The sequence below is a fragment of the Buteo buteo genome, chromosome 6 (genome assembly GCF_964188355.1).
Source record: "Buteo buteo chromosome 6, bButBut1.hap1.1, whole genome shotgun sequence".
NCBI classification, from domain to species: domain Eukaryota; kingdom Metazoa; phylum Chordata; class Aves; order Accipitriformes; family Accipitridae; genus Buteo; species Buteo buteo.
This window is the reverse complement of record NC_134176.1, coordinates 9,006,574-9,031,509: the sequence shown is the minus strand read 5'-3', so window position 1 is coordinate 9,031,509 and position 24,936 is coordinate 9,006,574. Positions and strand designations below refer to the sequence as shown.

The 24,936-nt window shown below is 44.2% G+C and overlaps 1 protein-coding gene and 1 long non-coding RNA gene across 5 annotated transcripts in view; one reads left to right on the top strand and one right to left on the bottom strand.

The window, feature by feature from the left end:
* LOC142031875 (uncharacterized) overlaps positions 1-4,333 on the top strand; it is a 9,868-nt gene extending 5,535 nt beyond the window's left edge. The window contains exons 4-6 of one of the 2 annotated variants that reach the window (XR_012650647.1): positions 2,772-2,838; positions 3,458-3,554; positions 4,196-4,333. This is a non-coding gene — a long non-coding RNA (uncharacterized LOC142031875). The remainder of the gene's footprint in view (positions 1-2,771; positions 2,839-3,457; positions 3,555-4,195) is intronic. The other variant, XR_012650646.1, reaches the window with a different exon arrangement.
* ZBTB1 (zinc finger and BTB domain containing 1) lies at positions 16-24,936 on the bottom strand. Of its 3 annotated transcripts, none has more exons than XM_075029650.1 (3): positions 24,602-24,936; positions 12,984-14,723; positions 16-1,889 (listed from the first exon to the last, which is right to left on the bottom strand). In XM_075029650.1, exons 2-3 carry the CDS (start codon positions 14,701-14,703, stop codon positions 1,879-1,881), a joined length of 1,731 nt encoding a protein of 576 aa, XP_074885751.1. In that variant the 5' UTR covers positions 14,704-14,723; positions 24,602-24,936; the 3' UTR covers positions 16-1,878. The 3 variants fall into 3 exon arrangements, with proteins under 3 accessions (XP_074885751.1, XP_074885750.1, XP_074885748.1); XM_075029649.1 differs by having other exon boundaries at positions 12,812-14,723; positions 24,602-24,935; XM_075029647.1 differs by lacking the exon at positions 16-1,889 and having other exon boundaries at positions 8,259-14,723; positions 24,602-24,931.

Genomic DNA, 24,936 nt, shown 5'->3' with positions numbered 1-24,936 from the left:
GAGTAATAAGCAGATTTGTAAGAATATTTTATTAAAGATACTGTATCAAAGCACAGAGTAAGGTTTAAAGATGATGAAAACTAACCTGGAATGTCTTCACTGATACTCTACATAGACTACAAATAATTGCTAAGTTACAGAACAGTCACAGCCTGTTCTAGATGTCCTGCTCTTAGTAGACTGTTGAAGGCCTATCTTTAGGTGATGCTGTAAACATATTTCCCTTCTCTCCTGCTTCATGGCAGTCCTACCGTGAAGATCCTTCCTGTTCTCTATGGAAAGGACATCCCATTTTCTGTTAGATTTCCCAGCTATATTGTGCCTTCTCCCTGCAGAGGCCCCAGTGGTATGTGGCTTTGCCCAGATATTCACGATCTTCCCCTTTGCTCCAGCACAGCCACTGGGACTGAAGTGTCAGCATTCCAATATTGCACTGAAGGCTTTTAAAAGGCCTATATTAATGTTTAAGGTGTTATGTGTTAATAGAGCTGATACCTTCAACAGCTGTATGCTGAAATGTTTGGGGCTATGTAATTAGATTAAGGAACCACATTCAAAGATATCTGAACATCTTTTCTTGCATTTGTATAGCAACTTTATAAACTCAAAAAGAGTAAAGCAAGCACAGACACATGCCCTATACAAGCTGCAATACAGACAATATTTTACACACTTCGTAACAACAGTAATGAAAATTATGCCAATTTTAAATAAAATTATAGACAGACTCTTCTTGAGATAACACTTATACTGAACAATGAAACATCCTTTTATAGTCATGAGTAGAATTAGTAAGATGCGTAACTACAGCAGAATATAGATCAGCATGTTTAGTCTGCTTACATGTCTCAATCTGATCCACTGTTGTCTAGGGGAAGCAAAAGAAATTAATACTTTTTTAATCCATGCTGGCCCTAATTTGAAACATTTACTGCCTTGTTGGGTTTTTTAGTTAGGGGTTTTTTCCCCCGTTAATTTATCTGGAAACATTAGGATTCCTAAAATGCTCAAATCTGAACATGAATGCCTGATTCTCTTCTTCAAGCCAGCTTTTGCAAGGCTTAGATCCAGAACAAGGGGCACCCTGTGCCCTGTGAAGATTATTTCACATTTACTTATCTCCTTGTTGTTAAAATTTTTCACCATTCTTGTATAAGACCAGAGCACCATTTCTTTACTCTCCACATACAAGCACTGTGCTCCATGGAAGGTCCTCTTCAGCTTGCAAATGATGATCATGGCAGCAGGGGGAATCAGGTCAGCTGGATCATTCTCACCATCCTGTCCTTCCTCAGGGACCCTCTGTCCTCAGTTTTTAAGATTTTTTTATTCACTTTGTACTCCAGATTAAATTGTTTTTCCTCTTTTTTAACACTCAATAGTTTAGCAGTGTAACTGTCTGAAAATACATAAGTTTTAGTTCACAAGTATACACTTCTAATGTTTGAACTAAAAAATCTGAACAGTTTTTGACAGAAACTAAGAAGCCTCATTTCAGAAAAGGAGCACTCCAGCACATGAATAGCAATTTCTGCAAACTCATTTCAGTGCAGCCTGTAACACCTGGCATCTGCCTCTTTTGGCTGTCTGCTCCATGAAAGGAGACTTCAAATTTGTTTTTAACAGGTGTAAATAATAGTCACAAAAAAGTAAGTTTTATAATACAGAGAAGAGTCCAAAACAACTTTTACTGCATGTTCTAATTTGACTGTTTTGGTGCCTTTTGCAACTGCTGCAGTATGTCAAAAAAGCAAAGGTGGTGCCAATTCAGATCTGGCACACGCGGTTCTGAGTTTTTATGAAATCTTTTGTCGACCCGTTCTTCCTCATGTCTTCTTCAAACCTGGTTCTCTCAGTTGTTCAGAAGCTTAGAAGTCCCTATTTCACTACTGCCATGCAGAAAAGAAATGCAAGAAAAATATTAAAGGTCAGAAGCCCACACTCCAGTACTGTATTTGCTAGCATGATGTGGCCCCTCCCACCTCACTATGGTGTGGTTTTGCTCCAAACACCCATCCTTCAGTTATATTCAGAGCACCCACCACAGTCAGGAACTCTGTTTAAAAGCCATACGGTTCATTTCTTTCAGCCCTTACCCCACCAAAACACAACTTAACCTTAAACAATGTTTTGATCTTGTTTCAGAAACTTTTGTTTGTTTCTTTCTCCTTTGCCTTCCATTTTCAAAACAGCTAAAGATTTGCTGAAGAAAAACTTTACTTCCCAAGCCTCCCAGAAGTTATTTTTGATACTGTATGTGTTACTTTCCAGCAGCGGTTTATGGCTTGGCTTACTGGATGCTCAAAAAATTGCACGAGTATTATTTCCCCTCAGCCTGGACTTCTCATAGCTTGGAACACCCCCACCCTGGAATATTTCTTACTGCTTCATATTTGCCTCTGTTTGTTTTTTTTTTTTCCCTTGCCTAGCTCAGAGATAACTGTTATATATTTACTTAACGCCTCTCCCCAAATTCGTATTTTAGGTTAAATGCAGACAAATGATATAAATATTTACGATTCCTGTAAGTCTCTTTCAACCAAACTAATTTATGACAAATATGAGCAGCTTTGTATCCCATACGAACAATCAAGAAATTGGAAACATGTGGATGTAACTTTTAAATACAATCCTCGGGGGGGGGGGGGGGGGGGTGGTGGTTCTTGGTATACTGACTTCTTTCTCTTGATATGTAAATCATATTGTACAAAGTATACAATTGTCCCTCTTCTGGCTAATTTACACTTATGTTTCTATGCACACTACGGCAGCCCTGGACCAAGTGCTTGTGTCTACACTACAGAGCAGGAAAGGCTTCAAGGCTGCATGTGAAGCCAGGTTTGTCAGCTGTCTGCATTACTTACCTGCTAGACCATCCTCAAGGCCAGCTCAGGGCTGAATTTCCTGGCACACCTTTGAGAGGAAAGCCTTGAGAGTGGTGCTCCACACTTCAGTGCCCATTATAGGATGCCCCGTGTGACATGTGGCCAGGCCCTCGCAACATATGCCAGGCCCAGAATTGTCTGTATATTACAGCTGCCCTCTGTGGCACGTCACATACTTGATGGTGGGCAAAAAAGCAATCTGGGACCAATGGCTTTTGTTTCATGCCAGGAGGGCGATGTGAACATGGGGAAGCAGGTCTCGTGCAAACTGCTGGCTTCAAAGTACTGCTGGTTCTGGCAGCAAGTCCATGTGTCTACCTAATACATTCTTCAGATCTTGGAGGGGAATTCATTGGACTGATGCAATTACCTCAAAGTAGCCCTTATTTGACTAGCTCAAAGGTCAGGAAATGCCTTATTTTGTTTGTAAACTAACAAAGGAGAAAAAAAGGTATCCTAACTACAGTATGCATGTGAACATTATTTTTCCCTAAGCAACATCAGTGTTTAACACTGCTGCTTATTAAGATGCCAGCCTGCATTTTACAGTCAAAGATCTCCGTTATTTGCAGATCATACACAGCTCATGCAGCATGACAGAGCTTCTTTACAGCACCGCCCTCAAATACATCGACTATGCTGTGTGGGATCACTGCTGAGTGTGGGAAGGTGGGTTGCCTGTGAATATTAAATTACATTTTTCCGATGAGACTGCAAAAATACTGTTAATCAGTGCCAACTGTGGTGGTGCGGTGTACATAGAGAACTGTGAACACCAGAGAACTGCAGGCATGGGTAATAGCTTTTAGCCCACAGTAAGCTAGATTAGAGGTAGAATGTTGTGCCCTCCTCCCAGACTCGAAAATCCTCTAGCTACCCTAAAAACATAAGTTGTTTTAGGAATGCACAGCTGCAAGAGGATCTGCCTCACTCTTCACACAGTGAACTCTGCTCAACTGTAGAAACGTTTGAGCTTTTTAAATAGAAATATGCACGTTTTCAGTTAGCCACCAGATGGAGCCCACACCTCCCCATCACACAAATCCATGCACATCTGTAAAGTTAAAGCACTTCAGAGACGTTACAAAGGATGCAGTTTCTTCCACTTCATAAAAGTCGGAGGAAGTCTGTGATTAGCTGGATGTTTACAAATAAAAGGAGGATCTGGAGATAGATCAAAGATAACTCTCCAGCTTTGGCATGATATCAGGTTCCTGTACTAATAGCATCTGCATGGGTTTGACTGTTGCATTAAGTGGTTGAACTTGGCATATCTCATCATGTATTAATAATGATTTTTTAATGCTTAGCGCATTTATTAGAAGTCTGAAGATTCAGCCAGCTAAGCACCTGAAAAAAACAAAAAAAAAATAACACCCCCTCAACTAACAAGATCTTCCAGACTCCATTTAAAAGAGAAGCACCTACTGGGTTCTTCCTCACCCTGCTTTCTACAATGTAAAGAGAATCAAGAAGCAAAGATAAGCACTGTTCCAAAATCCAAAGGATGTAGTACTTCAAGCTTAGTAAACAGGAGCAGCAGCGCTCAAAGCCTGTTCTCGTAATGATCTAAATAGCTTGGATGGTCCAATCATACCATATATGCTTTTTACTGAGAAGTCTATAGTTCATCCAGGATCTCAGTGACTTTGGCACAGCCCCAGTGACTGGGGAGAAGAGCAGATCTGAGATAGAAGATTGTAGTGTGTGAAATACACTGAATTAATGTATATGTGTTTTAAGGGACATCTTTGTTTTGACTCTGTTTAACAAACCAACATAGCTTGTGAGGTCTGGAAGGCCACAGACTATTCCTACTTTCATAGTAGAGCTCTGTTTGAAGCCAGTATTTCTATTTGGGGTCTAAGCCACACTGAACTTGATCAAATAAACATTCTCCAAAGGAAGCTGCCTTTGAACTACTTAACTCTTTGCAGAGCAACTAAAGCTGAAAAAACTGTAATAATTACTGTAAGATTTCTTGTGTCTTAATTGACTTATTTTGCCGTTTTTAAGTTACTGTTCATCAGGACCTTCGTCTTTTTCTGGCAGAACTCACCATGTTAGCAACAGCCAGTAAAATCTAAGTGAAACAACCCCATCTGAAAGCAGACTAGGTGGGGCTAATCATCATACTTCCAGGCGTGCAGACTGCGCCAGTGTCATGTTTTACAGCATATGTAAGTGTACACAAATTATATTTAATCTACTTGATAACAATGCAGCTCAGAGATCCAAGCTCTCTCCTGGGCTGTGGGGCACCCTAAGACAATTTCTTCCATCAGTTCCAAGGGATCCTACCCTGTATTTCCTCCTTCTACAGTACTACTGTATCTATCCTTTTCCTGAGGGAGGGATAGTCTAGATTTCATCCCTTAAATAACCAATGGCTAGAAACCAGAACCTCAGTAGTCTGGTAGCTGGGAGACTCTCCCAGTACATACCACTAGGAACCCCATAGGCAGGGAGGAAACAGAGGCACCATCTTTAGCATGCTGAGTAAATTCTCTAACAATGACTTGTGTAAAAGAAAGGAGCATAACTGGTACCAGAAGTGTGGTTGTATCTATTACCAAAACAAAAAGTAATCTATGGTATTCAGCAAACTCTATTTTTAGCCAGCATATCTGCATTTCCACAAACTTTCATGCTCTTGGGGCTTTTGCCATGCAGAGAAGGACATTATATTATTTCTCCCATTCATTCTCTGGGGAGTCGGAAGCAGAAGTCCCTCTGGTGACCATCCCCAATGTAGTGGGATGGTTACCAAAAAAAAAAGGAGACAATAGGTATTACTGACTTGTGTAGGTTCAATTGAACATGTGAGAACTATTAAAAAAGGCAAGTTCTTAGGCCTAGTCATTGCTTTAAAACAGGAAGAAAGCACATCTTCCCATTTCAAAAAACAGAAGGCAAATAGAAGAGCCAAAAGGATGAATTTTTTAAATGGCAACCTTGTCATCAGGGGAGATGGGGAAAGACTGATTCTTGCATCTTTCATGTTGGCAACACTGCTGCTGCATAGACCTTGGCAATTGCTGACACTGGTGGCACTTTGCCTGACAGACAGGTTGAGAAACCAAGGATTTGCAGACAGTCCTGACTTCCAGTAGATTTCCTACAATCCACACAGCTTCCAGGGTTTGGAGGCCTTTAAGGAATGCTCTCTTCCCACTCCCTGTCAGGAGTCTTGGGATGTCTACAGAACCACAAGACATACTTATCTGAGATCATCTCTTATTTGCAATCAAAAAAAAAAAGTACACCCCAAAAATCTCACTGATGCAAATCACAGCTGAATTTGAGTAAAAACAATAGCAGCATGAGGACTTTTGTCAGAGAGGGAAGTTCTTGAACAGCTCTGAAAGGGCTAATTTTTTTTTTCTCTCACAGGAAATGCTAGATGCAGCATTGTTTTTGTGGTTGTAGCTGCAGGAGGATTTACTATAGTTTTAGTATGCCAGAAGGCACAGGAAAGGATTAAACCTTTTCATTTTCTTGCAAGAGAATCAAAGATACTGACCACTTCTGAAATTCTGGGTTCTTGGGGTGAGGTGTGGCATGCTAGCTAGGCAAAACAAACAGACAGTCAAAATCTGGCCTTGGACTATATGCTGATTTCTCATCTCATAATTTTGTTATGTTCCCTTGAATACATTAATATGGAACTTTAAAAAGTTCCATATTTTCAACTACTTTTATACAGGGAATGTGCACAAATTACTGAAAACCGTTCCTCTAAAAGCATGATGCACGATACTGTTTTCCTACAACTTAAATAAAAAAAAAAACCCAACCCTACAGGACATTTGAAGGCAAAAATGACCCAAATAAAAATCCGATAGCATTTCTCTTGTAAAGTTGGCACTGGTCATTCAAGTACATGAAAAGGAACATGGGCTGTTTGTTTCAGGGCTGAATATTTATAGTCATGATGAACTGAATCCTGAGTCATGAGCTCTGTTGCCCTGTAACAAATTAAGATTTGTCTTTCTGCATGAAAAAAAAAAAAAAATCACAATTAATTCCAGAATTGTAGAAGTGACTGTAAAAGTGGCAGAAGACACTTAATTTATAAAATGTGTCCTGTTTTTTGGCAGCTTCCCCCTTCAAAATCTCAGCCTACTAACACGTCTCAAGAATACACTGCACAGCAATATTTTAGTTTTTTGGAAGTTGGAAGAAAACACAGAAAACTGGTTTATAGCTGAGAACTACAGAAATGTCAGCTTTTAAAAATGCTCCTAATTTCTAGCCTTCAGCAGACTTTATAAAGTCATATTAGTCATGCTTCATCTTGTAGGTCTTTAAATCTGTGACAAGCATCAAACCAACTGAGAATTAGGGAAGTCAGAATATTTGATTTTTAACCCTTTCAGATTAGGAAGCACTTAAAAGTCAGAAGCAGGCACACAGGGATAGTAAAGAGATAACTGCCAACATCTCCTTAACTTACACAAGGGATTATCCCAAGCTTTCAGTCTTAGACCAAAAATAAGATGACTGTCTCCCCTCATTGCGACACCCAGAAAAGCACACATCGTGACCAGCGAGGGGCACAGGGCAGCAGGAGAGCGGGGGCCCAGCTGCCAAGCATGTGGGCAGCACAGCTGCATCTGTGTCCACAGCTGGAGGGCACAAAGACCAGAGGAAGGTGGGAGCCATTCCTGGTGTTTGGCCGGACAAGGGGCCCAGCTCATTCCTGGCCTCAGGCCAGGCCAACCACACGAACCCAGTGGCGTGGAGCACTACAGTCTGTTTCAAGAAAGACTAAGAAAGCTCCAGAGCATATTTGAGGGCTGAGCTGAACGCAGGAAGGTTTCCAGTTCTCATAAAGAGGGCAGATAGCATAGATGTGTCTCACTTGTATGTAAGAGGCTGGGCTGCCTTTTTTCCTTATCAGGAAATAGGAGATGTAAGAGTTCAGCTTCCACGAGGATGCTTGGGGGAGACAGAGACCGAGTTAAGCTTGGGATGTGCTTTGAGTTCTGGCACAGCTCGTTTAAGCAAACGACCCCCCCCCAGCCACTCACTTCTCCCCTCGTGCCACCCCTTCTATTGTGCTAGCACAAGATCTGACATAGAGGCGGAGAGGGAAGCACAGCGGGGAACTGGTCCAGCCAAAAAATAGCCCCAACGGAATAAAAAAAAGACCGTTGTTTGATTCGGTTCATTGTGAAGCTACATAAATACGTGCTTTTTGACAATGGAGAGGGTGGCACACACGGGATATGAGAGCTGGAACTAGGTGGGGAGGAGGAAGGGGCTACCAGAGCTCAAGGTGGCACTGCCTTAACTTAAGTCCTCACCAACAGGCGAGATACTCTTGATGGTTTAGCACTAGTGTTCAAATATAATAGTGTAGTCAAAGTATTCACTTTTATAACAAAGTATTTTTAATGTATTCTCCAGGGCAGTACATTTTCTGTCTTCAGCTTTGAATAAAAAATATGCTGAATTGTATTTTCTCCATTAACTGAAAATATTAAATAGAGAAGTCCCCTAATAAAAGCATAAATTCTTAGAATTCTGTGACACTCTATTCAAATCAAGATTTCTCCACAGACCTGTTGGCTACAAATATCATTATACACAAATGTAAATACTCTTTGAATTAACAAGTTGCCAATAAGCATTTACAAGTATATATATTTTTTAACATTTGAAACATCTCCTCTGAAACTGAAAAAGAAGCTCAACAGCTTTTGTGATATTTTAAGGCTCATTCCGGGTCTTCATGAATTCCCTCTTTTTCACCTTGAGTAAATCCTGAAAGCTAAGAGCTAGGCTGGCTACTTACAAATTATTTTCAGGGTCACAGCCCACACCACTGCCAAAATGAGGAAAACAACAAAACAGAGAGAGGCCCTCCAAAAATACAAATAGCAAATCACTTAAAAATATAAGTCAGAGCATCCAGCAAGTCCTTCTCTTTCTGGCTACGCCTTGTGCAATGTGGTATGCTTACACCCCCACTCAAATATCCTTAAGTGCTTTTACACTCTTAACAGTCCACATAGCGCAGTAAGGAGATGCAAAGGAACTATGTTATGATGACGGAGAAGTACAGATTTGTTAGAGGAAACACAACTCTAAATGAAGTATTTTTGCCTCCCCTTCACTACCTTTCAAGTAACAGCAAGACTTCTAGGATATCATAACTGCAGTTGGGTTTTTTTTCAGGTCTGCTTTCATTCTGTCTCCACAGTAAGTAATTTTTATCACGGTAGGAGCACTGAAACACCCTTATTTCACTCTTCTGTCCCATTCTGGGGAGAACACCCCTGTCCTCAGAAGTGACCAGCCCCAGGCTGCCTCAGCATCCACCCCTTCTCCCTGTTCACAGCAGCCAAATTCCTCCTGTCACTCCAGGTCTTTTCTTCAATAGTCCCGTGCTGCTCCCCTGCATGCTTTTACACATCACCATAAGCACTCTCCCCATCTACTTGCAAGCCAGGCTGTCTTGTTTGTGCCTTAGTACCTTTGATTTGTTCTCCTATACTCCCCCTGATCACTTTTCAGGCTACTTCAGTCATTCTGGTTTTCTCTGCCTACATACAAGTAGATCCACTCTTAGGCTCACCTGCAGTGCAATTCATGCTCTTTTTGAGCTTTAGCCTGGACATTTCATACACATGAACTCCCAAGGCACTGGGTTTTGTTTCACAAGAACAGGGAAAAAAAATTAATTCCAGTTCAGTTGGAAGGTTTAACAAACTTTCCTTTGAAAGGCTACTACAACACAGCTTATAATTGAAACCCAAAGATATTCCAGGGTGTTTATAAAGTTAGACAGTACACATAAATATCATCATTCCCAGTTCCTCCATTTAACTTCTGTAGTTGGCAGGTCTGCTTACACTAGGAAGTCACATTTTTTGTGAAATGTTTTTGGGTCAAGTTCAGACCAATACATTGTAAACAAGGGCTCCTGACCCTGAGCAGGAGTCTCCATAAATCACCCTTAGCCCTTCACTGTATTCAGGAATGATCTCTTAGTTCACAGAGGTCACCTCTTCCTTTTCATCAAGGTCTTTAATCTAGGCTTTGCTGTGCCACTGCAGTCCTTCCAGCACAGGGGCTGGCTGTACTTGGTACACAATCCTCGCTCCGAGTTTGTGCCGTAGTGAGCTAATCGCCCAGGCCGACAGCTCTCCCAGCCAAGCTGAGTCATTCTCACTCCGGTCTCAGGCGTCTACAGGACATTTTATCCACTCCGCCAGGCGCCCCCTCCACGCCACCTTTGGGATTTGCTTCCCACTGCACAGCTCTAATCCTGCCCCCCCCAGCCTTTGGCACTCCCTCCCACTCAGGAGCTCCTTTCCCACTCAGCCCTCCCACTCCCCCAGCGCCCTCCAGTTCTCCCTCGCTTCCCTTGGCTGCTTTTCCCAGCCCAGCCATAGCTGATAATGTCACAGATAACCTGTGTGTCAGAGAATTGGTGTGTGCAGTGTATTAACCCTCCCAACTCTTCCACTACAGCACTTCACTACTTCATCTCTAAGATGATCATTTAGTTAAATATTTTGTCTTCTAAAGAGTCTTATAATCACCTTAGCACTGATTCCAGTGCTAAAAAGTGTTAAAGTACCTATCCCGCTTATTCTTTGAACTTCTACACACTGAGCTTCAGTCTGGGTTGGGATGAGGAATGTGGAATAAATCCTAAGAAGGGGGAAGCTCTGAATTAAGTGAAATGCTGGAGTGCAATCACATCCATGGTCTTTTTGGCCCCAGTGTTATTCAGGACTTGGCTTCAGCATCATACAAGAAAACACAGGACTGAGCAGTTACAGCAAAACACTAATGGCCCAAACTGCACCCGAAGCAGTCAATGCCCAGGGAGCCAGCTGTCGGCTCAGGACTGAGGTCTGGTGGCAGGATCCTTCTCCATCACTGCATAAACACACACACTAGCAACCAAGAGAAATTCTAATACACATTTAAAACTGAATAAATGCAAGGCAACTCATACTAATTTAAATAATTATAGTGGAGATTCTGAATGTATTCATTTCTCTAAATAGTCTAACATTAAAGCTCGATACCCCCTGTAACCCCCAAGAAACAACAAGGGATCAAAGATCAACTCCGACAGCGACAAGTGCGTGAAAGCCCTGGACTAGACCCTCAGCTTCTGGCTCCTATTCTCAACCCCACCACTGGCGTGCGAGGTGACAGAATAGGAATATTTCACTTGGAAGGGACCTACAATGATCATCTAGTCCCACTGCCTTAATGGCTGATCTAAATTGCTTTCCTCCCTCCACGGCTCAGTGGGAAATAGCATTACTACCCTCTTTGATAAAGTGAGATTTGCTGGGAGAAAGTACTGCTAGGTTTTATTTTTTAATAGTTTTCTCCACCATTACATATTAGGATCCCTTCCTCCCCCCATTAAAAATCACGCACTTAACAAACATTTAGACAGCTGGTGCCTAAGAGTCAAAGCCAGTCATTCTCTCAAAGGCCAAACTGCCTCAAACTGATGTCAGCTGGTACTTAGTAGGATTTTTAAATTCAATTAAATTAAGAGACAAGCTACACAGATTAGGGCTATACTAGAATCAGAAAGAAATCTTAAAAGGCATAAAATATCTTTACATTTATTAAGCAAACTGCAGTCTTTTCTTGTTGTATTCTTGTTGAAAAACAGAACATTCAGAAAATATGAAAACAAGAAACAAAAAACCTAAGGTTCACATGAGCCACACTCCCCCTTCCCCTCCCCGCCCAAGCAATGGGACTATCTTCAAACCCATCCCACTTTTAACTTCCCAACACAAGCAGCAAGGCACCATTTACAGCTAGGCTGAAAAATGAGGTCTTCAATGCACATCACCATTCTGCATTCCTAGCAATCCACCACAGCCACTCTTCCCTTGTATGTTAGGATAAGCAAGTTATATATACCCACGTAGGTACAGACAGTAAAAGAAAGGCCAATGTCAGTTGTACAGTTCTGCTAGGACTTCAAGTCTGGAAAATGACCACTCTGCTGGGAACTCCTCGGTTATCCCGACAGTCATTAACTCCCTTTCCCTCTGCGCACACCAGTCCAAGTCTGCAAGGTTTAACTGAGCCTACGTGCTCTCACCCCTGGGATGCACGTTCCAACAAAGCCAAGAAGCAGAGGACCAGGACTGCCAGCTCTGCCCTTACAGCAGAGTCAGAGAGCAAAGGATTATTTCTTGGCATTGGCTTTTTTTCATTTTGAAAATTAATTTGGGGATTATAAACAATTATGCTCTTGCACATTAATCGCTGTGGTCTAAAATTTTCACATGAAGAAACAACACATGGAAATATTAAAGCACTCATCTTATGGACATGGATCCGAGAACTGTTTAATAGCAGTCAGTGAAGGGGTAACATTGTGCTTTTAATCTACAGTTTAAAAATAATGATTTGTATATCTACTTAGTAAAACAATAAAATTAAGAACAGAAACTGATATTAGGAAACAGTGAAAATGTAATAATTGAACACATGATGCTTTTCAAAGCTATATACTTAGTGAGCCTAAATAGACACCTATGGTTAGGAGGGTCTTAAAAAAAAATAATAAAAAAGAGACTTATTTTCAATATTTTTTTTTTTTCAATTTTTGTCTACTATACTTTATGCCTTGCTTTGGTGTTCTCTCTGCTGCCAACTTAATGCTTTAACAGTATGTTTACGCTTATGTTCTTTTCAAATGCTTGGCATTATAGTGAGATCTCATATCTTTCCTCAAATTAAATTTTGCTCCACATACTCCACATGTATACAGATGAACATCCATGTGCTGCTCCAGTTGCTCATTATTTGGGAATATCTGAAAGCAGACCTGGCATATAGTCTCTCCAGCTGATAAGTGAGATATCATATGCCGTACATGGTCATGTTTTCGGAAGTTTCCTTGATCACAAATGGAACAGACATACCTGGCCATGCCTTTGTGCATATCATTGTGGAGCCGTAACTGGCGCTCTCTTAAGAACTGCTTCCCACATGTCTGACAAACAAACTGTTTTTCCTTGGTATGAACAGTATAGTGTTCCCGCAAGTGGCAACGCTGATAAAATCCTTTCCCACAAAGATTGCAGAAATGCTTACGTCTGTGATCCCTCTCGTTCTCTTCCATCATGGAGTTCTTGAACAGATCTTGCTCCAGGCAGTTTGACATATGTTCAACCACTAGGTTTTCAGTTTCAAAACGCTGACCGCAATTAGGGCATCGGAAAGGACAGGCAGAATGCTTGTATAACTGTTTTTTTTGAAGGCTGTTCATTTGGAAGTGACTGTCCCTGAAGTCCTCTAGCATCTCTGCAAACATCATGTCCCTTATTTCCGACTGCTCCTCAGGGTTTTCTTCTAAGTCCATTTTCTCCTCAGAATTTCTGACACCGTTCATGGTCAGATCCTGGGGTTCTCCACAGGTCTGCGCATGATCCTGTAACTGCTTGCCTTTGACCAGTATTTGACCACACTTGCCACAAGCACATATATTTTCTATGTGTTTGGATAAATAATGAGAGGACAAATCTTCCTCGGTGATTGTTAGCCCACAAAGTTCACAGGGAGCGTTCTCCACATCTTCCTGCACTGACGGAGCCTTCCTGTTAAGGTGCCGCGGACTTTTCAAACACTTTCTTTCATCCTCATCCATGGATAAACGGGGTTTTAAAGTCTTCCGAGCATTTCTCTTCTCTCTGATCTCTTCCTCGACATAGTATCTGTAAAGCGGCTCTTCCTGCTCATCATCTAGGTCGTCGTTGTCAGAAGACTCATTGCAGTCTTTATCTGCCACCTTAATGATATTAAAATCCTTCAGCTCATCTGCAGGATTGTCCTCTGGTTCCATCTTGATGATAATCCTCTTCCTCTCAGAGGCTCTACTTCCTTCTTCACCTGATGTCTCGGAGGCAACCGTGCTGCTTTTTCTGCTTGTGATGTTTGATACAGGAGATGAAGAATCGTCCGCAGCTTGGCTCGAGTCCCCCTTGTATTTCTCTGTTTGTGTGGAGATTATTTTAGAAGTAGAGTCCTTTTCAGTAAAGTCTATTTTTTCAGCACCGTAGTACCTGGCACTTTGGTAGGAATGCCTGTTAGTGCATGTTAACACGTGCTCATCCAGTAGCTTTTCACAGCTAAAACTAAACCCACAGCTGTCACAGGTGAAGCTTCTTCCAAAACGGCGTGAGTGGGACACGCGCTCTTTTGTGTGAGAGAATTTGGACGTGGTGCTCTTTTTGCAGACATCAAACAGTTGTTCGGGGAAGCTGCTCAGCTGCAAAGCTTCTTCATCAGGCTCTTTGTTATGGGACGTATTTACTGTTGAACTTGGCGGCTCCATGCCCCACCTGTTTGCTTCGCTGCCATTTCTAGCAAGTGTGTCTTCATACATTCTCACGCCAAATATCATTTTACTATTCTGGGTGCTAGAAGCAGAAGATGAACATTTTAAACTAGATGAGTCTGTATCCTGTATATCTTCTAGACATTCAGGTACGTTATATAGCTGTAAATAGTTCATGGCCACTTTAAATTGCTCAAAATTGGCAGGGGCTGTCATAATTTTTCCTAAATACATGAACTGTAAAATAAGATCAAAGCATTCAGCGCTAATCTTCATGTTGCTTAGATTCAGCTGGGCTGTAGTGTGTTGATGGTTCATAAAAAACATCCTAAAATAGGAGCTGCATGCAGCAAGGACTGCTTTATGTGCTTGAAAATAAATATCATCGATAGCGATACAGCAGTCGCACAGAAAGCCCCACTCTCTTTGGTTGTTTAGCTGCTGAAGGACATAGTTGCTGTGGCTGGTTCTTGCCATCTTGTACTTCAATTATAGCCCTGCATAAAGAAGAAGACATCTGTTAAATCACAAGCACAGAAAGCAAAACCTGCTTAAACGTAGGGAGTAACTGCCATCTTTTTCCTCCCTAGATCTTCCTATTCTCACACTGTTTGTGGTACAGCTTCCTGTCTGGAGATCTTTGCTGGTAACTACTTAACGAATATTGATGCCAGGGAAAACATCCATAATTCCATGTTCTCACCACTAGACTTAACAGGACTAGTAAACTAATAAACATAACCACCACACATGTCAATCAGAGCAACGCTGCTAGAATATAAATTAGCAAATATATCTCAAAGTCCTACAGCCAAGATTTTCAGATGCGAATTCTGGATGCAGAACTTCAAAAACTTCACAGGGTAGACTTCTGTAAGATGGCCCCAGGACAACACCTATACAAGGTGAGCTGACTGTAAGAAACCACTCTTCAGTCTCAACTTGCCTTTTTCACCTGTCAGTCCAACAGACATATGATGCAACACATACTGGAAACCAGGCCAGGCTCAAACTGGTCTTTCCCTCCCCATTAAAGGAAACTCGCAAGATACATCAGTGGAGCATCCACACAGGCTGTATCGACGCACTTTTTGCTCTTCAGGGCGGCTCAGGGACAGTCTCGACCTTATCTGCAAGGCATCTTGCAAACCAGGAACTGCAAACTCAAATGCACTCTCAGAAGCGCAGGGCAGCCCGTCGGTGATGGCATGTCCCGCGTACGAGCCTGCTGCAGATGGTGACCAGGCTAGCTGCGCGACAGCCGCGCGGACTGCAGAGGCAGGAAGTGGTGCACGCTGTGCCTCCAACTGCTCTCAAAACCACTCGTTCAGAGCGCTGTAATATAACCAAAACATGTAGACGGGAGACGGGACAAAGAAAAACTCAGCAATTGAGAACTGCGAAAGCTAGCAGGCCAGAGGTGGAGCCACAGTAAGATGAAGCCTCGACAAAGACTAGAGGGAAAGGTCTGTGAGTGCTGAGGGTTGCGCTAAGTGAAAGGACTGATTTGTCCTCAAAAGAAAAGAAGAAGGAAATATACTAGTTGATGTTAACAAAACCATCCAGAAGAAATGTATTGTACACAGGAGGTGTGCATTTGATTTACAGAAGATAAACTTAACCAAGTATGGCCGGATCCAACAGGTAGTCACTACTCACTTTGGAAAACCTTTACTGATATACATATTCTGTACTAACTGCACAGGGAGGGGGGTGAGAAACCAACAGAAGGTATAAAAAACACCCTAACTGAAATGAAAAACCTAAAGCAATAACAAGCATTCTTAACATTTTGAAAGGTTATTGCAAACAATGCAAATAGCTATAAGAGATTTGTACAAATAAAGTACAGACTAGCAAACAACATACATTAAATGGCATTTTATGACTCAGTGAAACGCATGGATTGATTTGCAACCATTCCTTCAACTGTCCAAAATTTAAACAAAATACACACAAAAATGCTCCCTATTTCTTCTTATTCCCCTGACAGCTTACATCTCCTAGAGGCTGGGAAACGGGTGGAGAAATTAAATTCCACAATTAGTGTTGAATTCACAAGTTGTAGGCGTTGCCTGGCTTGTTAAGTAGCAAACCTAATGTTAAGTCACCATTCTTCTTCGTTCCACGAAGGACTGCCATGGAAGAAATGCATTCAAGCTCTCAAGACGCGAACATGCTCAACCCCACCCAGCAATATTCCCTACTGCCAATACATATAGCAGTACTTATGGATCACCATCAGCACAAGACCTTGTCTGGCAACAGGAACCTTGAGATTTGGGTTGAACTACACTGATGATGAGCATCTGAATGGCAGCTGCCCCCCTCCTCTCAACCCAGTCCTCCAGACCCAAAATTCAAGGCGAGCACCCTGCTATAATAATTCTCTAACCAGTTTGGCCCAGCGATGTCCACTGGAGAAGTACAACTCGTTGCATGAAATCGATTTAATGGCTTTCTTACTAACTTGCAAAAGGGTGGCTTTGAAAGTAGGAGAATCTCTGAAACAGCTTCATGTCTTTTGTACAGAAAATTGATTATTGTCTAAGTCACTGGGTAACTTCAGATGTTTCTGTGAAAAACTGCAAAGCTCTCAACATCAAGTAATAATAAAAGGGCACTTCATAGTCTTCCAAGTGCTAACGTGTTTTGGATTTGAGGTAATTCATTAGATGCTTAAATGTAATTCAGTATACTGTATCAAGCATTAAGAACAGCAGCTGCATAATGACAAAGAATTTACTTCAACTTCCACGTTATAAGAGTGAAAACCAATGAGAAAGTGAGAAGATGCAGTCTAAGGCACCGCTGGCCTCTTGGTGTGAACTGCCGTCAAGACAAGAGAAGGCTCAGGACAGCTGGTTTTATTCTCCTCATCCTCATAAAGTGGCAAGTTTTAAATGTTTTATTTAATATTTTTTATCCTACACTGAAAGTATTCCATCGTGTCTTGCAATAGCAAAACAGCAATAGATGCAGCAAATCTGTACCAAAAAGGTCACAAAACAATCTGCACGCACCTGCAGACGGGGGCGTTTCCAAACGGTGGGAACGATCTGGCAGCCGCTGGAGTGACAGCACACAAACTCGTCTTTTCTAAGTTTCCTTCTTCTTTGGAAAAGGTGAAAGATTTTTCTCCTTTTGACAGGTGAGCTCTTGCAGAGCTTTCAGCACATGAGTCCCGATACCCAACAATGACCCATTGGCAATGCCTACCTCCTACCACCAGTCTGGAAAAAAACAGCCGGAGCATGAGGTCACTTGACCAGGATGGCAAGGTGCTCGGATACGTACTCAGCCTCTACTGCGGTAGTACTACACATAGGTATTAAAATAGAGAGCGTTTGAAGTTATTTATGTTAATGAAAGTATTGGCATCCTCCCTTTGGATGCTGTATTAACCTGCTGGATGTAACTATATATTTACAGCTGCCAGCACTTCCCACTATGAGAGCCTGTGTTGGGCTATTTAAAACTTTGACACATTTCAGCCAGCAAAGGCGAAACTTTCCTTCTGCATTGTCTGCTTAGACTGATTTTTTTTTCCCCCTCCACAGAAAAATTCAGCCAAAACAGTTCCAAAAATAAGGCTAAGAAAAGCTTTCATATATGTAGATGATTACTTTTTCTTTTAAAAATAAAAAAAGTTTCTCTTCCAAAATCCTTGAAGAGAGACTTCATAAGGGAGAGTGTGCTATGCCTTGGGTATGTTGCCACAGCATAAAAATCTGCCTGAATTTGGCCAAGCTATAAGCTTGAGGGGGAGAAGAAGATAAAAATTATCAGTTTGTTCACACTTAAGACTTTTGCTAGTTACTAAAATCTCAGATTACAGCCTCGCTGAGAACATTTCATCCTCTTGCAGCTCCTTTGTACATGGGGGCCTGCCTGAGCCATCCCACCTGCAGTGAAACCCCCCTTTCACGCAGAGCTCTGCCACGGTTTTAAACTACAAGCGGGTAGATTCAGACTAGATATAAGGAAGAAATTTTTTACAATGAGGGTGGTGAAACCCTGGAACAGGTTGCCCAGAGAGGTGGTAGATGCCCTGTGCCTGGAAGAGTTCAAGGTCAGGCTGGATGGGGCTCTGAGCAACCTGGTCTAGTGGAAGGTGTCCCTGCCCATGGCAGTGGGGTTGGAACTAGATGACCTTTAAAGGTCCCTTCCAACCCAAACCATTCCGTGATGCTGTGGCAGCAGGGCTCACCAGAGACTGCTCCGCACGACTCACCGCTGGGTTTTAGCGTCCCTCCTGGCAGCCAGAGGGAGAAGAAGCCCGGTTCTGGCTTACACGAGCCAGACCCAGGAGGGGACTTAGTGAAAACATGGGGAGATTGGAGACTGTAAGAAGGATGCGAGGCAAAACCTCTGGAAATGGGGAGGGCAGGGAGAGGCAGGCTGGGAGTGGAGTGCTGAGGCAAGAGGAGGGGACTGGGATTAGGAAGCAGCAGTGGGAATTAAAAATGGGTGCAATGAGGGTCTAAATGGTGGAGGGAAAGTGCTTGGGCAAGGCGCTGGGAAGAGCCAAGTTCCAGGGGCTAGGGCAGAAGGGGTTAAAAAAAATAGACATGCTTTTGCTGGGGCATGGGTGGCAAACAATTATAGCATTCACCCCTTCAGAGCTGGAACTGAACCCCAAATTCCCAATTCAGCAATCCCTCTGCTGTCAGCAAATATCCCAGGCTTGCTGACAAACTCCCTCCCATCGAGAGCAAGCTCTCAGAAAGTGATCATTTACCACTATTTTGTTACTTTAATTGCTAGATGGCAGAGATCTGTATTTATCACCCATGTGGGTGGTTCAGCGCTGCAAACTATTTTTGAAGTTTCCTTTGGAAAAAAGCAGGCATTAGAATAAAAACAGGTCCTTTTTAAAGAAAGCCCAAGGTTTCAAAGTGTATACACAAGAAATGCCGTAACTACGCTCAGCTCCGGTACTGGATTAATTCAGCTGCCGTTTATGTATGCATTGTAGTACAGTCTTCCAGCCCTCCTCTTACCAAAGGCTCCCTTCCTTATGCAGCGCATCCTCTGGATCTGTCCAGGGATGGATCTGAGCAGCAACACAAGATCCCTGCTCATTCGGCACAGCATTTGGAGGATGTGAAGTGAATGAGACTGCGGGACAACAAGGAGAACCTCACGGCAACGAACACTGCCTTGGAGAACAGCATCCCATCTCCATCAGTGCCAGGACAAGTCATTTCAACCTTTTTTAATTATTTTTTTTTCTAATAATTCTGGCTTGCATTTTTCGGATGTCCAGTTTCTTCACACAGGGAAACACAATCATCAGCAACTGAGGCCAATGGGAGCTATCCTCTGTATGTATTAATCACCGAGTATCTTGGGAAATTAAAACTCTATGCATGTGAGTTTGCCAATCCAAAATTTTTAAGTATTTCTGATCCTTTCTGACTCTTTCCTATTTCAAAAAAAGGAGAAATGCCATCTGCTTGCCCAACTGACTAGCACACTGCCTTTGCGAAGCACCCAAATACTGTAGTCACAAATGTCACAGGAAAGTCAACGAGGAACCCAAGTAACTCCATCTTCAGCAACGATCGATTTGTGCAGTAAACACAGCGACGGGCCACGCCATAAGCCATACTGAACGATGTGGAGGTGTTCTGAAAAAATATGTTAGAAAAGCATCTGATACGAAAATGTAAAGTGAAGATATCTGAGTCAGGTATTTTCACTCTGATTTTCAAACTCAGAGTCTCCGTGTGCATTTTATTTTCCTAGTAAATGTTTATTTTTACACTGCCATGCTTTGATTCAAGCTGTTTGTCTGCCACCAGATTTTTTCTTTTCTTTTGAGTCACCACTCAGATACTGTTACTATTCAGATATTACCATGAACAAGGTAAGTTGCACTATTACACTAACCAAGTATGTTGTTTGTAAGTCTGCCAACAAGCAAGAACAGGTATTTACTATAGCTCCATGCTTTTTTTCATTTCCTCACATTCAAAATTTTCTGAGATGTTTTAAAACTAAAGAAGTAGAAAAGTCCTCAAGCAAAGAACTGGTAAAGTTCTTTTGCTAACTTCTCTGTCTTTAAAACAGATGTACCACAAGGTTCAGAATTTAGGAGCCTTTCGGCTCCTAAAATTAGTAGGTGGTTTTCAAAACCCAGCATTTCCACTGCTGAGCAGGCAAAAACAGAGTGCTTACATGCTTAGTTACTGGCTGCTTTTCTTTGGAAACCAAGAGCAGGCTGGACAAAAGTATAATAAATGAGTGGAGAATTTGGTGCTAATAGAAAACGAGACTGGGAAACCTCAAGAAAACAACACCCAGTTATCCAAAGAAACAAGCGCATGGGCAGCAGAAAGCAAATTCCCCATCGCAGTCTGACACCATGTCCCACCCTGTCGCGGGTTCCCAAGAACTCTCCTCCCTGAAGAGTTATTTTGCCTCTGTGGGTCAGATCCACCAAAGAGCCTGGATTCCTAACTGACAGCATCTAGATGCTCAGGAGAAAATCCAACACGACACGTCTAAATTCTTGTCACGATGCCTGAGAAGCTTAGGCGTTCGGCTAGTGCACCAACCACGGAGCTTTCAACAGGCTACAGCTTTTATCTAGACATACTCAATAGGAAGCCACTGAGATTGCTCTGGTACTCTATAGTCCAAGAAGGTGCCTCAGTTTACACAAATGTTGCAAAACGGCAAAGAACTTGGGGCCAGGTGACCACCATCCACCTCAACAGGGCATATGGATGACATGGCAGTTTGCATTGCAAGCATAGCCTTGATCATGAATTAAAACAATCATGGAAATTCCATGTACTGCCAGGGAAAATCTAATTAAGCTCCATTATTCGGACTACATAGGACTGAAGGTATAATTTATCCTCCTCCCATAGCCCTTCCAATCAGCTGCCTTTAGGCATGCTAGTTGTGAAGCTGTTTCCAATGATGTAGATACTCATCTGCAGACACATCCTGATGGCTTAACTCATTTTAAACAGACTTGTGGCCAATGTATAGAAACAAGTTTCAGCTGACGCTTGGGCTAGAACTGAACCAGGGAAAGGTAAGGTGCTCCAAAGCCCCCAACCATGAGCCGTTGGAGCCACTTGATCCCTCCTCAGCAGGCAGTTCTCTGCTGATTCAGCATCCACGTCCGCAAATGAGAAAGTGCCAGCAAAATTTAGCAAGTTATGATTCTCAGCTGCTAACTAAGAATTAGTTAAGATGTACTATGTGTTCTTAGGTAAGAACACTCCTCAAAAGACAAGGAATAAGGTGTCAGAAAAGCATGAGTGAATAAATTAAGAAAAAGGAATTTGCACTAAAACCCCATCTCAACTTCAAACAACTTTAGATCAGATCTGTGGAGTAAAAGTACGAGAGAGAGCTTATGCAGTCTTTTAATGTAACTTGCTAGCCACAAAGGATTACTCTAGAAAGTCACAGTTATCTTCTATCTGACACCTTTACAGTTGTAAAAAGTTGTCAGGCAACATGGTAATGATATGTTTAAAAGAAACAATTAGTGGGGGAAAAAATGGTGCCACCCCATTTATGCCTTGTAGCAGAAAGATGAGCCTTTTTATCTAGGCTCTCTGAGTTACCCTAATTTTCAACTTCAAGAGGCATCTTGGTGGTTTAGCCATCTCTTGAGACCCTCAAATGAAGATACGCGTGCGCCTTCCAGGAAAGCATCCCTGGCTAAACACAAGTCATACTTTGGCATAACAACTTGCTGCATGCACATGAATGAAGCACAGTAACTTGTGACACACAGGTCAGACTACAGATTTTGTTGACTCTTTCTGGTCTTAAATGCTTCACATTTTACTTGCAGCACATAAAAAAAAAAAAAAAAAAAAGCAGCCGCTAAGGTCTCCATCCAATGAAACAGATTTAATATGGGGGAAAAAGGCAGCTGCCAGCTAATTCTAGAGAGTTTTACAATGACACAACATGCAGAAAGAAAAAATTACCAGACAAATTTGAGGATATAAATGGTCTTCATGCAAATTATGTCAGCTGTCGTGCCCACACGCTGTGTCTGCAGCAGAACTCTTTGGGTGACAGTGTTCACCGTGCTCAAGCAGAGGCAGGGCAGGATAACCCAACCGCTGGGGAACCACTGGTCAAACTGAAAAATGCACATGGGGCTTCTCACGCTACGTGCGTGTGAGGTCCGGAAGGACTCTAGTGAAAGGTCCAGCTGTAACAACTAAGAGAAAGGACACTAGGATTTTTATTGGGAAACTTTCATTATCTCAATTCTGAGCAGCTATTTTGTTTCCATACAACAGGTAAGCAACTACAAAGGCTTGTCCATCCAGGACTTTCAGGGCTCTCCACTGTCAGCAGCAATGGAAATCTGTGAAAGAAGCAATTAACCTCACACATTCAAGTAAGAAAGCATCTGAAAACCCAAATGACTGGTTGCTACGAGCACTCTCAACATAATTGCTGCAAATTCCTGTGCCAGTGACAACACTGGTTGAGTCTGATGAAGAAAAGACTTGTGCAAGCAGAGCTGAAGCATCTGTTAAGCCTGTGATCTTATTCCACACAAAACTTTCCGGCCACCAGGAAGAAGGGGCTTCTATTACTTCGGAGCTTCCCACGCAGCACCAACCCACATCTTCATTACCTACATCCTCCTGCAGCCATCCCTCATCCATGCAACAACCCCCCCTCCAGTGCATGCTGGTTCCCTGCTATCTCAAACAGCAGCAGAGTGCAACTAAGACGACTTGTTACTCCTCAGGTTTTCTGGCCAGTCATCCAAAAATCTCTCCACAATCTTGTCAACTCACTATGCTGCTGCCTAGGAAAATCTCTGCCAGCGCTGCAACCATTCGCGTTTGGCCGGTTTTCCCCACGGCCATATGGTCTCAACGCCTCTCCCCCACACGCCATGAAAGCTTAAGTTGTAATTCGGTAAAAATGAGAAGCCCGCATCCCCCCTGCTCATGGCTGCTGTGTGGGTTTTTCCAAGAGCTGTAATGAGGAATGTTAAACAAACACCTTTAATTAAAGGAATGTTTGTTTAATGTAATTAAATGCCTAAGGAACACCACCACACTGTTGCAGCCCCGGATAGTTTTACAGTATGTGCTGTACCTTGCGATACTCTAGTGCGAGGGAAATAATGCAAGCAAATTACATAATCTGGCAGTAAATACCCAAATACTAACCAGCATCCAACCCATGCTATCCGTTTACCAATGCCTACGTGTCAAGAGAAACCGGCACTCATCTATCAGCCGACAAATAGGCCAAACTTGAGAATCTGAGTTACCAAAAATCCTGAAAAACAGACAGGAATAAAACCCCAGCCCCAAACCCACAGCCTTTTCAGTCCCCATTTCCTCTACTCTTTTTACTACCTTTCTCTCAGAGAAGAAAAGAGGAGTCCTTTGAGGAACGAGACTTTCGACACCGCTCCCAGAGCAACACAGGGCTTGTTTTTATGTGACAAAACTATTCCCCTTCCTTTCCAGCCGCCTCCAAGGCGATCCTGTGCACTGCCAGCCCCGAGTGAAACCCAAGTCTCCTGCCTGGCAGGGTGGAGCATTCCCTCCAGGCTGCAGCTCCGCTCGGTTTTTCGCTAAACTACTGCAGCCAGCTCCAACTTTTGCGGTTTGGTTTTTTTTGTTGTTGGTGGTTTGTTTTTTTTTTAAAGGAAAAAGAGAACGCGGCGCTCGGATCCTGCTGGCGGGGTGGAGGGGGGGGGGACGGGGACGGGGCGAGGCGGCGATAACGGCCCTCGAGATGTTTAACGTGACTTCGAGCCCCAGAGTCAACAGGGCAGCGCGGTGCCCTTCCTCGCCTCACGCCCCTGCTCCTCCTTAGGCCGCTTCTCGTTTCCCACCGCCGGCGCCCCGCCGAGCCGCGCAGCATCCCCCCCCTCCCCCGGCCCGGCCCGGCCCGGCTCGGCCCGGCCGCCCCCGCAGGCCCCCGCCGCCCCGCAGGTGGAGCGCGCCCGCCGCGGCCCCCCGCGCAGCGCCCCGGGGACCAACCGCGCCGGACCCGCCGCCGCCGCCGCCGCCGTGGCGCCGCCGCCCGGCCCCCCGCGTAGCCCGGGCGGCGCCGCGCCGTTGCCGCGCCGTGCCAGGCCGCCGGGCGCAAGGTCACGGCGGCCGTCCGCGGGCTGGAAAAGCCCCCCTTACCTGGCGGCGGCGCCGCTGCCCCCCGCGCCACTATGGCGGGCCGGGCCGCGCCGCGCCGGGCCATGCCGCGACCGGCGCCGCTCGGCACTTCCCACCTCCCGCCGCCGGCGGAGCTGCGGCCGCCGCGCCGCGCACCGCCTCCCGCCTTCCCCCCCCCCCCTCCACCACCCGCCACCTCCCCGCCTCGCTCCCCGGCGCCCGGAGGGGCGCACGGCCCCGCTTACCCGCGGCGCGGGGAGAGGCGGCGGCCGCCGCCGAGGGGGAGCTGCCCGCGCCGCTCCCGCTCCCGCCGCTGCCGCTGCTGCTGCCGCCGCGGCTGCAACAAAGGACTTCCGCCCCGCCGCGCCTGCTGCTGCCGCAGCGCCGGCTCCGCCGCGACCGCACGGAGCCGGACCCCTCCCCTCGGCGGCCGGCGGCTCCCGGCCCCGCCGCTGCCAGCGCTGCTGCGCCGCCGCCAATGCCGGGGCCCGGCGGGCGGCTCCCTGCCGCGCTCCCCTCTCCTCCCATGCCGCCGGGGAGGCCGCGCCGCGGCCCGGGCTGGCGCTGGCTCCCCCCTCCC